The sequence below is a fragment of the Falco rusticolus genome, chromosome 12, assembly GCF_015220075.1.
Source record: "Falco rusticolus isolate bFalRus1 chromosome 12, bFalRus1.pri, whole genome shotgun sequence".
NCBI classification, from domain to species: Eukaryota; Metazoa; Chordata; class Aves; order Falconiformes; family Falconidae; genus Falco; species Falco rusticolus.
In genome coordinates, this window is record NC_051198.1 from 6121384 (window position 1) to 6136795 (window position 15412).

Sequence of the window (15412 nt, forward strand, 5' to 3'; positions counted from 1 at the left end):
GAACTAATTAATGTGGGTTTGATTCAATTTCCATTGAATATAACACAGCAGAAGGTTATTGGTATAGCTGGATTTATAATTACAGCCAGGGTGTTTACTACAGTGGCAGTGAACTAAGCCCTGGACATTGCACCGTAATTATTGTAGGGGGAGAAAGGCTTCCCCGTTCTCTGGTATTTAAGAATTTCATATCAGAAAAGTAACAAACCAGTATTCCTGTTGGCCTGAGAAGAAGCCAGTGCCTCTGCCTGTCTGGACAAAACAGCCAGTGAAGGTCTGTCAGAAAGGTAAAGGTGGTAATGGCTGTCTCTGTGCAGTAAATAGTGGAAAGCACTGGGTAGCAATGCTTTCCAGAGTAACCAAGTATAAAAGCAGTTGATAATTTGATTCTCAGTTTGAGATCACTTCACTGGCTACTTGCAGTGTCTTTTCTTATTTTTTTTATAACACTTCTCACATGGATGTCAAAGCCTTTGTAGCAGTTTTAAATTATCATTTAAAAAAAAAAAAAAAGTGGGAAATGACTGCTCCAGAAGCTGATCCAATACACAGCCAAATATGGTTCCTCACCATGACTCCATACTTTGCCTGGACTCCAGAGTTCAGTCATCTGATAGCTCTTCCCTGTTACAAGAATAACTATTGGTATCTAATTAACAGCCAAATCAAATCCAGTATCAGCACAGACTTTTTGTGAAAACACTTTTAAATTCTGTATCAAAGTGTTTTAAGGGCTTCCTTCAGGGTCATTGTGTGTGCAGCCTGGAAAGCCCGTTCAGCAAGGTACTTGGCACATGCTTCTCTTCACCCCGAGTGTGCAGTGTATTTAAGGACATGCTTAAATAAAGTGAACACATTGGTTGAGACTTGAAGACTTCATTGAACTGCAGCGACCTGATGAATCCAGAGTCCTGCGTTCAGTGAGTACAGGACATGCTGCGTTTGCTTGGCTATCATTTTTGAACTTTTACAAGCAATAACATTTGTAAAAGAACATATAAAACATGTTCTAAAGACATTCATATTGAAATTGTCAGATGCTTCTTGAAAAAATTATTTGATAGGTGTATAGAAGACTTTCTCTTCTGATGTTGTTGTGCAGTTTTTTGTGGTCCATTTCTGCCACATGGTGTGACATTTGTCAACTGCATATTGTTCAGCAAAGTAGAAAATTTTTTTTAATCACATGCTAATTCACTGACAGATGGACAGGATTTTGCTCCCTGTGCTATTTCTGTTGTACACTTCAAATGTTTACAAATTTCAGAGAGGCTTACGGGGATATATATGCTCATGTTCTCACTCTGAAAAGGAGTTGAGGGCGTGTAAAGAACCTTCTGCTTTATCAGGACTGTCCATAAATACATGTGTGTATGTGTGTGAGCATGGACATGTGGCATGGGGTATTTGTTCCCAGCTGTGACTCGATGGTTTTAACCATAGACTATGCCACTGCAGTTGGGGACAATTCTCGTTCTGTCCAACCTGTCTGGAAGTTGCCTTGAGATACAATGAAGGCTGCATTTCCAGAGGAGGAATCAGCTGGTGATTTTGATATGTGGGATTCTGGAAAGTCCAGTGATTGAACCAGTTAAACTAATTTGGGATAAAACATGTTTGATTCATTTAAGAAGCAGTCTCTTTCGTAGTGTATGACATATCGTATACGAATTATAGCCAGACTCTGATGGCAGAGGTAATAGTGGTCAGAACCTCTCTCTGTGCCTTTATATTACTTCCAAAGTGTTAAATGAGTGCTAGAAATCTCTACAAAAATGTCCTTGCTAATACTAGAAAATAGATGACTAGATCTTCTGGTGGCCCTTGAGAACACAAGACACATCACACTACTGTTTTCAGTAAGGGCTTTCCTGGTTCTGTTTGATGATAAAATTTGCTGCTAATTTCCATAAGTTTAGCAGTAGTTTGATATTAAAATAGGATTTAAATTTGCTAAGAGTTTCATAAATCTCCTTTTCTAGAGCAAACATGGATTAATTTTACTGCAGTCAAGCAATAACCATTCTGATTAGGGCAAGCTCCAGATGACAAAATGAATGTGGCTCCATCCACTCAGTGGCATTACGACATTCTACATCAGCAGATGATCTGTCACAAAAATATTACAGTAATGTTAAAATAGACTCCTTGCAATATATTGTATTATTCCAGACAAAAAAAACCCAGAAACTTGAAATGTGTGAATTTGTATTCTGTTGTAAAAAAACCCTTCACTGCAAAAAAGGGAACAAGAACATTGGTAAAGGCTGAGCTTGTCAGCCTTCAAAAATGTATTGACTTTGGCGAGACAGTAATTGAAATTCCTGTTGTAGCTGCAATGGAACACTTTTTCTGTACATCCGTCCCACCTAGTGCGCAGCCCAGGTAACGGCTTAGTGAAGGAAAGTCTGTGGGCGAGTGGTAGATGTCATCCATCTGCTAACCCCCAAGGCACATCAGAGGAGCTTAAGCATGGGCCCTCTGCAGGCGTTTTGCCAGCATGATCCTTCAAATCATCCGCTCCTCCAGCACTAAACAAGCTTTGCAACTTGCATTCAACACCATTAACTTCTCAGATGCAAAGGCTGTGCTGTATTCAGCTTGTTGCAGGACTGAGGGCTGTCGTCAAGATTTGTTTCTTCCCAAGTCATAGGAGGCATCTAATGGCTTGGATTCATCCACATGGGTTGGTGTGGTCTGCAAGGGGAATGAGGCCCCTTCTTCGCAACCTGTTCACTTCTGTTTTCTCACAGAGGGGCACTTTCAATAGCCATTCAAATGTAGTATGCCCAAATTGCTCTGTGAGGTGGTTATTCAAACGTCTTAGGTTTCCTTGCCTCAAACTAAAAAAAAAAAAAAAAAAAGAGGGCAAAAAATTACTTTTAAAATGGAGTGTAAAATCACAGCAAGGCAGTGAATGTGCATGGAAGTTTTCGGGCAGAAACTGGTTTCTCTTGGCTAGGTATTTTAAGCCTGGAAAAGGAATCAAGTGCCATAAATGGAGATGCCTGACATATCCTCAGCAACAGAATAATTGCTGGGCCAATCTAGAATTAATTGTGTGGTGTTTGAATTGAATGATCATTAATCCAACAATATTTTGTAAGTTGTGAATAAATTGCCGGAAGAAATAATTTCGTTCCAATATGCTGCAGCACTTCAATTTTGATTAACATTTTAATTAGTAAAAGCTGACTGAATGGGAAGATGTTTAACTTGTGGCACACATCTGCAATTTTCCTTTTTTTAGAGGAAGTAATTGTCTTGAATTGAAGAAAGAAACGGAAATTAAAATTCAGACACTAACATCAGATCACAAATCTAAGGTAAGCAAACAGCCAATTTTAACACATGCGACATCTGAAAGATTTTGAGACTCAAGTGGTAGTTAATTTTTTTGGAAACACATGAATGATTTTCAGCAATAATAACATGTTGAAAAGAATGGGAGTAATTGAGTGTCTAAAAGTGTTTCTTAAAAAAATCTTAAAAGCAGCGTCAATTTCCTGCCCTTTTAGAATTTTTGAAGAAAGTGCAATATTCACATGCCTCATGAAAACTGGTCATTTGTGTTGGTTCTAGCTAAGCAAAGAGAATATGTGATATATGAAATTTGGATGCTAAGTAATTCCCAAAATAGATACATAAAGAAGTTTCTTTTTCATTTTCCATCATTGTCACCATGGACAACACTTGCTAGTATGTCTCTTAGGGCAGGAGTCGTCCAAGTTGCTCTTGAATCGAGTGACTCTTGTTTCTAATATTTTTCAGTCCGTTACTTATTTGCATTGTTTTCTCCAAGGTGCTGGAGAAGAAAAGTCTTCTGAGACTCAACCTCAGTTCATTTGAAAAAGCTGTTCACCGCCTGCAATTCATGGCTCACACTGAGTTGCTTTTCGAGCTGCTTCCTCTGTACTTCTATACCACTACTATGCTCACTGACTTCCTGTTCCCTTTGCAAGTTTTATCTACCACCCGTTAACATGCTTTCAGGTTTCTGAAAGATCTAGACTAGAGGGTGGCAGGTATACTAGAAGGCTCATTCATGTACAAAATGATCTGGAGGGAGAAGAGTACAGGAGACTGACCACGGTACAGCAGTTACTGTAAAAGCTGAAACCTGTGAAAAGAATCAGACAAGTAGAGAAAATACACACAAAAGCAGCCACTTCTTTGAGCCTAGAATAAGTTAATTTTATTTTTTTCTTCTCCTAATTGTATACTTTGTTTTTATTATTTTATGTGGAGAAGATCTTGGTTTTCTAAGCAAGGTTTCTTCCTTGTTGCTGCTTACTCAGCCAAAGATGTAGGACAAACCCCAGCAATCAAGCCTAGTGTAGTCTCTCATCTCCCCATCTCCTTCGCCTATGAGAATCTTAGAATGGTTTGGGTTGGAAGGGACCTTAAAGATCATCTAGTGTGCGCTCCCCTGCCACTTCGACTGGACCAGGCTGCTCCCAGCCCCATCCAGCCTGGCCTTGAACGCTGCCAGGGATGGGGCAGCCACAGCTTCTCTGGGCAGCCTGTGCCAGTGCCTCGCCACCCTCACAGTAAGGAAGTTCTGCCTAATATCTAGCCTAAATCTATGCTCTTTTAGTTTAAAACCATTACCCCTTGTCCTGTTACTTCGGGCCCTACTAATATATATTAATACATTATAAATATAAATAAATTATAACTATTATAAGTATTAAATTAAGTATTATATAAAAGTCCAGAACCGTTTCCTTAAATAAAACCAAATTTATTGACAACTTAAAAAAAAAAAAGAAAGAAAGAAAATTTATTCATTAGTGAAATAAACTCTGAGGAGCGTTAGCTCCCAGTCATCCAAACATAAGCTCCAAACGCATTTGAAGTTATATGGTGTAGAAAAATTTTCACTGTGATCCCTGCTTCTCACCTGTGTCACTTACAGTCTGGAGTTAAGAGTTGTGATTTGTACACAAGAGACATTGAAGCATTCATTAATCTTTCAAATCCAATAAATGTGACTCATGTTTTCCCTTTCCACAAATACATTTCTGAGTTCTGCTCCTTTTAAAATCCTGCTTGCAAACTGGTTCCCTTCAGTTTAATCCATACCTGCAATAATGGTTGATTTTTGTCCACTCCCATGTCTGGTTTTAGGATGACATTTTCCAAGGAGCCTTAAATGTAAGCTCCTTTGAAATGCCAAGCCTCTGTGTATTGCATAATTCACAAAGAACTCCTCTGCAAGTCATCTGCTTTGGTGCTTTTCTCTAGGTCAGTGATTTTCAATGTCTTGCTCACCGTGGTTCCACCAGCATTGTCCAGATCATGTGCTGATTTTAGCACTTTCACAGACTGACTTCCTTTTCAATTGCCACGTGTGGGCCCTTGAATTATTCCTGGAGACTGTTCAACGGTTTGCAAGTAACAGGTTGGAAAACAGTGCTTTAGACCCATAGGGAAATTAACTTTTGTCCTAGATGAAGCTATGTGCAATTAAATTAGATTACATTCTGAGACATGAATGCATTACACTGATATAGTGGGAGTTTGATTAATTAACAGTTGTTGAGCATTTCTCAGTATTTGGCCCACTAATTTTGAGATCAGATTGTACCATAATTCAGTTTTAATTACAGCTCATGTCCTCCAGTGCAACTGTGTGTCGCAATGTGCATGTATATCTTCAGTACCAAAGAGACCTTTTCATCTACGGAAGTCTTCCTGTCATGAGGAAACATCCAGCCCAAGTTTGGCATAAGATACTTAAATTAGATCTGAATGTCCCAATGTGTACATCACACACAATTAACCTAGCAGATGCAAATTACTCCCCTGCATTAAAAAAGTAGGTCCCTCTATCAAGCAGGCAGAGGATGAAAAGAAAAAAGGAAAGAGTACTTCAAAGATTATTCCTGCTTGAATTTGATGACTAAACAAACATCTTGAATATATGCTGCGTGAAAGAAAGTTCCTTATCAAGATTTTAATTAGTCTCTTAGGCCCAGTGTAGAAACAGATGAAAGGACAGGATTGCAAACACGGTCTGTAGAACAGGAAAGAGAGAAGATAGCTAATGGTTATTTTTCTTATCCTTTTGGATAGGCAAATCTACCTTACTAGTGAAAAGTAGGACAAGAGCACAGCCCAGTGCAAATGAAATAGTCATTTTAACTATGATGCTAATAAACGGGAGAAAAGCAGGGATGTACACTGAATTTACTACATCGGAACTTTGAAGTGTATCACAGATCTGCAGCAAAATTTGATTTCAGTTGTTTTGATGGTCATGACTTCTAAGGTCTGCTGAATCTGAGCCAAATTGCATGTTTCAAGTCTTCTAACTGGTGTTTGGCAAATCCCTTACATCCTTCTCATCAGGTTATAACTTGCTCTATCTGAAATGAGACTTTCAGCCTGCAGGATGTTTAAGAAATCATCCCTTTCTTTCCCACCCCTAGAGAAAAACATGTTTTACAAGGAGCTGTACCTGCTTCTTAGACTGCATGCTGATTTTGAAATTAGTAGCACACCACTAGCACATCTGTCGATGAACATGGGCAGGTTTTTTTATGATTGTTACTCCCTATCTTCTCAGATTAAATACTTAAAAGTACTGCTGTGCTTAAGTCTCCTTGTAGATTTCTTCTTTGGGAGTTGGAATCAGTGATCCTTATGGGTCCCTTCCAACTCGAGATATTCTATGATTCTTTGGTATGAGCATACCTGAGACTCAGGATTCTTGCTTTTGTGTTCCTCTGTAGTGTATAACGTTAACTTTTAAAAACAATGATCACATTATTAATTTGCAGCAGGCCCTTGAGTCTGCATTTGTTTGGGCTTTGTAAATGCTTTTTGCAGTTAAGTCACAAAATACTTTCACCATGGCTGCCACTATTTATACATTTATTTGTTTCACTGGTTGGTGAGGTCACAATTCTTTTTACACAAAGGTTGTTTTGCATTTCCTGTACAGCGTAAGGAGGATTTAAATAAAATCAAACTCTTCTTTTTGTTTACTAGAATGCCTGCCTGTCCTTTTACGGCAATGTAAAATGCTCTTATTGTGACTAGGAATCGGATCTAATGGTAATATCCCCTGTACTTTTTAATACTTCAAATTAGTCTGAAACCCAGTCGTAACTGGAAGAATGTATGGAAGAGCTGCACAGCAGCAAGCGGTGGAGGAGGATACTTGGCCAGCTCTGTCACAGTTCCCACTACAATTTTATGGTGTCGGAAGGGTGGCAGAGCCCAGTCAGAGCATTCTCTGCAGGAAGGCAATTTGAATCTCCAGTCTGTGTAAGGGTTGGTCTCTGTGCCAAGATGTGTGGTACACAGGTGTGATGAGCTGCTGGCTCTGCCTGCTTCCTGGGTCACATAATAGTACTTGTCTTTTTAAAATAGGAATACTTTCTGACATTCTGACCATAGATGTTGTCTGAGTTTGTGGTCCTTCTGCTGCTGTGATCCCAATTACACCCAGTTACTCAGGACTTTAGATCTACCTGTACCCCAAATCATGGATGAAGCTGACTCCATCAGGAAGCTCTGCATTGAAAATAAGTAAATAAGGAGTGGGTTTTCCCACGAACTTCAGCTATGACTTTTATCTCCCCTGAAGTCCACTCTAGGTCTCCCTTGGGGCTGGTAAGCTAAGTGAGGTCACTGTTGAGAGGAGATTCATACAGCCTAACTGAAGTGTCTAGGTTCTTGAGGCCCAGTAGACATCAGAGACATCTCCATTTAGGTGTGATAAATCCTGCCTTGAAACTGCCCAACTTCTCGCATCGGCAACACAAGGAGCTTGGACTAAACTTGGTCCTAACTTAAGTGCCTTAGGTGGGTGCCAGAGGTGAACTGGAGTGTCTGCCCCTCAACCTTTCAAAAACTTCATCTGAAAAATAAGTCTGTCTTCTTACCAACACCAGGCATTTATTTTGACCCATTTTAAAACTGAATCCTCCTGGTTTTCTGGCCTCGAAGGCAGTACTGCCTTAGGAACATCTTATTAAAATAGTACTCCCGCTAACTGCTCTGCATGCTTCAGTGTATTATCACTTCATAGCTGATAGGCTCTGGGTTGGTAGTGCACTTGCCCTCACGCACAGAAATGAGCATGGCTCATGTTGCTGGGCATACACTCACTCTTAAACACCCTGATGAATTAGGCCTATATTAGTCGTAGCGATCTCCTGCCTCAAAATGCCTCTGTTGTTTTCTGACAGCTGCAGAAAACTCCAGGTAGCTCTGTCAGCTGCTTCTGCCTCCTATGGGATCACAATGTAGCTATAGTTAAATGCGAGTCTGGCTTTCGGATACTGATGGTCACCCTGATCTGTTAAAAAATTACTCCTTTTTTTCTTGTTCTGTTAGGAGCCCAGCTTTATTGCACAACATGAGCTTTGTGTAGGAGGGCCTTCAGGAGCCGCTCCAGGGCAGAACGGAGACCGGGGCTGTTAAGGTCCCCTCTTCTCTTGCCACCATCAGTATGTGCGGGAGGGTCTGTTCCATGTTGTGCAGAGCCACATATGGGCCCACACCTAAAATACTGGCGTCAGTCATTTACTGAGCAATGTGGGGGCAATTTTTGATTTGAGGAATTAAGGTTTAGCTTTCATAGAGGATGACCCAGATGCTATTAGTTACCATAGTAGCAGTTGAAATTACTACCTGAAAATAGGTTTATTGTGAGGCGTGTTTTGTGTACCATTTATGGAAAAGTAGAATAGCTTGTCAAAATACCCAAAGATAATTATTAAAGGATAATAAAATATATTTTTCTATTAGCTTATTTTCAAAATCATTAAGTGCAATATATTATTACAATAACAACTCTGGTGATTTAGACTTCCTCATATTGTCTCTTGGGAACGTTCCAAAACTTAAATCTCATTATTCTTGTGAGTCTTAGGAGATAAGCAAGAGAAGAATACTTGTCAGATTCCCTGCTGACTTAATGAATATAAAACAAAGATACAGAACCCATCCTCAGATTCAGGTTGTATTGAATACAGGATTTCTCTGTAAACTGACTGTGTTTATAAAACTGTCTCCACAAAATCGAAGACTGTATTTAAGCCCTCAGAGAAATCCCACTCGCTAGGTTTTTTCGATTGTTAATTTCAGTGTTTTTAATACATTTATTTTTTTCTTGGCAACCAAAAATATGAAACCGTTTTATTATGAACTCAGTGTTAGAGAAGGTTTTAAAATAACAGTAGTACAGTCAAGAGCATAAATGCAGCTAATTTATTCAGGGCACTTTAGATAATACAGTCCTAATAGTAGGGGTTGGTTTACATCTGTTTTTGCAATCCATGGTAGTGTCCTCAGTGGCTTTGTTACTCTATGAAGCAAATTCATTTGTGTAATTTCATTTATCACAGTTTAGCTGCATTCGTTGTAACCTTTTTTATGATTGTCTTTGCAACATCTTCAGCAGCAGTAATAGTTGATTTCCTAGCCTATCTGAGAACCTCTAGCAAAGCTGCTGTTACCTCTCTACAGGTCAAAGAGATTGTGGCACAGCACACGAAAGAGTGGTCTGAGATGATCAATACACACAGTGCCGAAGAGCAAGAAATCCGTGATTTACACTTGAACCAACAGTGTGAACTACTGAAGAAGCTGCTGATTAACGTGCATGAACAACAAACTCAGCAGCTAAAATTTTCACATGACAGGTGAGCAGGGCAGCGCTGCCTGACGATGAGGACTTGGTTTATGTCTGCTTTCTATGTTTTAGTTTCTTGTGTTGATAGCTCCTGTACTGCTGTCAAAGATACTGGGCTGTATGCATGATAGCAGTGAAAGAAGTGATCATACAAGATTTAGATGGATGCAGGAACAGGCTGCTTAGCTGGCTTAGATAATTGGAACTTCATTAGAGGCAGCAGATGCGGTGAAGCAGTGGTAGTTTGCATCAGCTGTGGGTATGCTTAGACTTTACCCAGGAGCTGCCATTCAAAGGCTGGAAATGGAAGTATCAGATATGGAAATACCCTTTGGAGCCGCTAGCAGTTGCGGACTCATATTTATTGCACTAGTAATTAGAAGAAAGATCCATGAAAAGTGAGATCATAAAAACAATGGGTAGCAGGATAAACTACATTAGACTGGTACATTATCTTCATGCAATATCCTGTCCTAATCACTGGCAATACAGAAGATACTGCATGACACTATTGTTGCTTTTTTAATTAACCATCCTGCCCATTTGAAATTAAATGAAATTAAATACACATCATACTCTCAGTGTTAAAAATGATAGTAAGTAGAGGAATAATTTTTTAATGCTGTGATCTATTATGCAAAGCAGCCTAAAAGCATATGAATGCAAAATGTGTGTGTACATACATACATATATATTCATACATATATATATTCATAAGTAATTGTCTTCAGCATCTTTCACATAAAAAGTATGTGGGAAAATGAATAAATAAATCACATTTGAAGGGGGAATTGAAATGATTTTTGAAATTCCTGAGTAAAAAAATCGAGCTTATCTTTGCATCAGAGAGAACACATGCTGGGACCTGCAAGCTTTCCATCCAACAGAGAATTGTCCCAGCAAAAGGCTTTTAGTGAGCTCATCTTTATGTTAATCTCTGTGTTAACCCATCTATTCAAGCTGTCCTGCAATACATACCCAGTCAAAACTGAAGTCCAGAAATTGTTAAATTATAATACAAATGCATCATGCAAAAGATAGTAGCCAGAGGAAGGTGCAATACTTGGTAATGTATCTGTAAATCATACCTGGCTGCATCAGCCAAGAGAAATCACATCACTTCTTTTTTTTTTGAGTGTGTCCTGTTTTCTATCCTATTTGAAATTCACTACAATGCTTAGAAGATAATCTACTAATATATAGCCTGGAAAGTAAGGTGTTTTTTTTCTTTTCCATACATATTGCCTTATTCTCTTAACTTGTGAAAGGCTGCCACTGTAGGCAGCTATTATATCTACAGTAGGGCAAAGTTTAAATTTTTTTAAAAGCTTTTTCTCTCATCGTTTTTGTCTTTGGTTTAGAATTTCTGTGTATCTGTTTAAAGAGTCATATATAGTTTCTTGTAACTAGTTCTTGTATTCTTAGTAATGGATCTTGTTCTCTTACTAGAAATGATTTGTGTTTAGTCCATGTATTGTTCTATTTTCAGAGCTACTGAGAACCAGACCTAAAAATCTACATCCTGATAAATACTGAGAACTTTTTTCTTCTCAGCTATCGCAGTAGTTATAACCTTCAAAATTCTTTCTGCTTTATTCATTGTGATTCAGTGTGTTTCTTCTTATTTGGGAATTTTTGTGTAACCCCTAAATGTGCAAAATGGGGACTTTCCTGTTTAAAACAATTTAAGACTGTGTCTGAATCTGTGAATATTTCAGAAGAATTTGGAATGTGAAATATTGAAATGTGAATAATAATTCCCCAAAGAGACTTTACACTTAATAATTGATAAACTTTTTTTTTAATAGAATATATTGTGTGTAGGTATAGATATGCATTTATCTGTATAGATGTATGTAACAGCCAAGAGACGACTCGGGTAACCATAGGGCAAAAAGGATCTGTCTGAGAGCAGCATGGGAGGTGGACCATGCTCTCATCATGCTGTTCTCACCGCTTCCCTGTCTGCGGGCTGAGATAATGAGTTAGCTATCACAACAGAGGACACGGGGCTAGTGGGAAAGATCAGTAAGTTAAAATGATATAGTTATCTGCTGTAGGGTAGACATTTCCCTCCATGTGCAGTACAAAAAGCAATTACAGTTTGTGCTTTGAGCTCATTTAAAAACAAAGCAAAAGACAGCAGATAGATACTATTAAAAATCTGAAGCTTTATTGAAGTCTGAGGGTGCTGTGCCCCCTGCTTCCCCAGACTGGGTTAGCTTTACTGACTGGGATGTAGTAAGCTTGAAGCATTTCAGAAACTGGGGACATGAAGCTGTTCTTTGCAAGCATTGTGTACTCCAGATAAAATAACATGAAAGAGAAAGAAAAATCATTTGTGGTGGTCGTTTGTGTTTTTTTTAAATAGAAGAAGAGATTTCTAGTCATTCAAACAATACTGGTGACATAACATGTTAATGCACTTTAATGGAATCTAAATATATGTATAAATTCCAAAGATAGACTGAGATGCTTAAAGATAAGTATCCCTTTAAAAGGCATGTTTGTATAAATGTCGGAGTCGCAGTCAATGTGACACAGTAGGTGGTCAGCAGTTAAATCTTGCAGTTCATGTGCCAAGTTTTTCAGAATCCTTTTTTTTTTTTTCTTTACCATCCTGGCTTATCTACTACTTCCAGTTAACTGTGGCTACAGGCATCAGCACCACTCGGTGAGCCAGGGGGTGTTCTGCAGGGGCCAGGCAGTTGGGCAGTGGACTGACCTTAGAACTTTGGCCTTGTCTGTAAGAAGTGCTGTTTTAGAAACAAGGAGCAATCCCTACAGTTGTTTCTGGACGATTTTAAAAGGAAGATAATATTTTTCATTTCTTCTGTTAATAATACCTTTTACCCTTGGAAGCAGTGAAAACCCAACACACCCAGCAGGACCCCTCAGCAGTGCACCTCAGAGCTAGGTTATAGCTGGCAAAATAGGGAAACTGGTGCATCTCGATGTGTTGGCTCTTTCAGCCGTATCCATGGCCAGCGCCTCATTCTGAAATCATCGGTGATGCACAGGAGTCCTGTAATCCGCTTAACTTCTTTCACTCTAAAATTATATCTGATGCAAATATGCTAAATCATTTTGAACACCTACACTTTTTTCATATACTTGAGCACAGTAATAAAAAAAAATTATTTCAGTACTGCTCTTAACTTAGTGTGCTTGAAAATTACTTCAAATTCAGTATAGAAAACAAAAGCTTTTATTTGGAGGCAGGACTGATGGAATGAAATGTACTCCCAATGCAAGATTTTTTTAGAACCCAATCTAATTTTTGCTGTGACACCACCACTTCTGAATCTGTATTCAGGAAATGATTCACCTTATGAACTCTTGGAGGAAAAAAAAAAGCACTGCATTTCTTTTGTAAAAATTTTAAACTATGGAAAATTGTAAGTCCTCGTGCTACTTAATGATTAATGTCTTTTAGAGATGAAAGCAAGCTAAAAAAGATTCAACGACAACATTTCATTAAGCGCTCTGTTCTGTGCCACACTCCTGTGCATACAAAATACTTAGAATTTGGGGTTAATTAGTACAATAATTGTTTAGCAGTCTAGTTGCTGTCCAGAAAAAGAGACTAAGGCACTGCCCTGGCTTGCGATGGGTAACTTTTAGACGCTTATGCACTACTGGGGATTTTACAATCCGTTATTTGCTGTCTAATTTCCGTATATAATTCCTGCTTAAATAAGCACTTAAGATCAAGAGCTGCAAGTGCTGGAATGCCAAGCAGGCAGAAAGCAAGAGCTAGCCTTCAGGGACAGCCTTTTGGAGCCTGGCTGGCTTACTCAGAGTGATGAAAAGCTGCCTGCTCACTCACAGTTCATAAGCTGTTTCTGAAGGTCAGCATCTGTGCTGTTACTCCCAACAAAGAATCATGATCTTTTTTTTTTCTTTTTAAAACAGCAGGATATTTATTTACTTATTTTTCTGGTGTTCTACTATACTGGCTGAAACACTGCAGAGGTTTTCTATCTCCAAAGGCAAACCACACGACTCAGGAGATCACCCCTGGAAGGTGATTGCCACCCTCCTGTTAAAGCTATCTGGTTTCACAGAAAAGGCTACAAGGTTCACTGAGCCAGAAGGAGAAACCGAACACAAGTTTGACCATGGTCTGAACTAAAGGGCTCTCTCCAATCCCAAAGTAGAGGTCTTGAAAGGAAATCTGTCAGCTCATACCACAGCTAGCAAATATTATTACTGTTCATATTGCAGTCATGTCCTGAGTGCGGTGCAGGTTTTGTAAATTTTTTGGCAGCTTTGAAAGACAAATTGCATTTTCTAAATGGCTAATAGTAGCTTATACTCAGACAACTCTAATATACTAAGGAGAAAGGAGTTACACACTTCCGTAACATTCGAAATATAAAAATGCTTTAAACTGATCTTTCCGGTTATATTCTCTTGAACAAATGGAGATTTCTGAATGTTTGCTAAAATCGTGTAAAGTCTACCCAAAGGAAGACAATTTTTGTATGTTTTGTTCTTCTCTGTCAATGCTTCAAGGGCAAAATTAACCACAGTGTAGAGTAGTGTCAAGAAACCAACCTCAACAACAATTGCATCTTAAGCATTAATGACTTTGTTTGGCTTTGCCTAGGGAAAGCAAGGAAATGCGTGCCAACCAGGCTAAAATATCTATGGAGAACAGCAAAGCCATAAGCCAAGACAAATCTATCAAGAATAAAGCTGAGAGAGAGAGGTAAGTATCAGATCTCGCTTCCTGAGAAGGGAAGAATGCTGTCAAAGGCTGACAGGTGAACTCATGGATTAATTCTATTAAAACCATGCTTGTATGCGTGGAAAGAATGTCTAATGATTGTGCTGAATATATTTTTAGATTACCATTTTGGGGAAAATGTTGCTTTTATCGTATTTATTTTTTTAATAAATGTAATGCCTTAATCAGGGATATAAAAAAGTTCTTTATAGTCATCAGCTGTGACTGACTGGTGTAGGTCTAATGACACTATTAAATCAAAACACATCTGTAAGGGTTTTAATGATTTTACTTAAAAGTGCATAATATTGTTTTTGCTGTTGATTTTTAAATTAAATGAGGGCTATGCTGCAAAGGGAACCTGAGGTTTGATTCTAGTTAGAGTTATAATAACTGGAGAAGCAGCATCACTAAAAAACACAGGAGGTGGTGCCAGTGAAAGGCTTTCTCCCTCATCTACTGGTAACACAGAGGAGAGGTGGAACAGAAGAAAGGAGTGCTAAAACTGATGATAGTCAGCAGAGAGGGTGATGGAAGATAGGAATGAAGAAGCAGGAGATGTACTCCACAACAGGACCGGTGTTGCTACTCCACTCCTGCATCTCTCTTCCTTGTTATCTGCTGGCATTGGAGACCTGGCCAGCATCCAGGCTCAGCAAAAAGGGAGCTGCTGCACTTGCAAAAGTGGGTTATTCACAGCACATTTGCGGGTGACAGTCTTAACTGACTTGAGAGACTTGGAGAGACACTTGCCAGTACTAGCTACTGGCACTTTTTGGAGGACTGATCTACATTATAGCTATATTGAGCTTCTTCTATTTATCCTAAAAGTTTCCAAAGAAATAGGTAAAAGTAGTCTATGTGATGGCATCTCATAAACCTTCAGGGTTTGCTCTTCACTTTGGGCCTGCTATCTGGCTCCTTCTTCCCTCTTTTACATTCCTTCCTTGGCACCAGGCTATTTTGGTTAAAAGGCTTGAACTCATACCCACTGATCTAAGTCCCTTGAATGTCACACACTGCTGGCTCAT

General features: G+C 38.9%; 1 protein-coding gene across 6 annotated transcripts in view; it reads left to right on the forward strand.

Annotated features, from left to right (window-relative positions):
* Positions 1 to 15412, forward strand: part of PLCB4 (phospholipase C beta 4) — a 208706-nt gene that overhangs the window by 185322 nt on the left and 7972 nt on the right. For all 6 annotated transcript variants that reach the window (XM_037405510.1, XM_037405509.1, XM_037405513.1 and 3 more), the window contains 3 exons: positions 3251 to 3326; positions 9484 to 9659; positions 14262 to 14363. In XM_037405510.1, coding sequence (XP_037261407.1) covers positions 3251 to 3326; positions 9484 to 9659; positions 14262 to 14363 — 354 coding nt within the window. The remainder of the gene's footprint in view (positions 1 to 3250; positions 3327 to 9483; positions 9660 to 14261; positions 14364 to 15412) is intronic.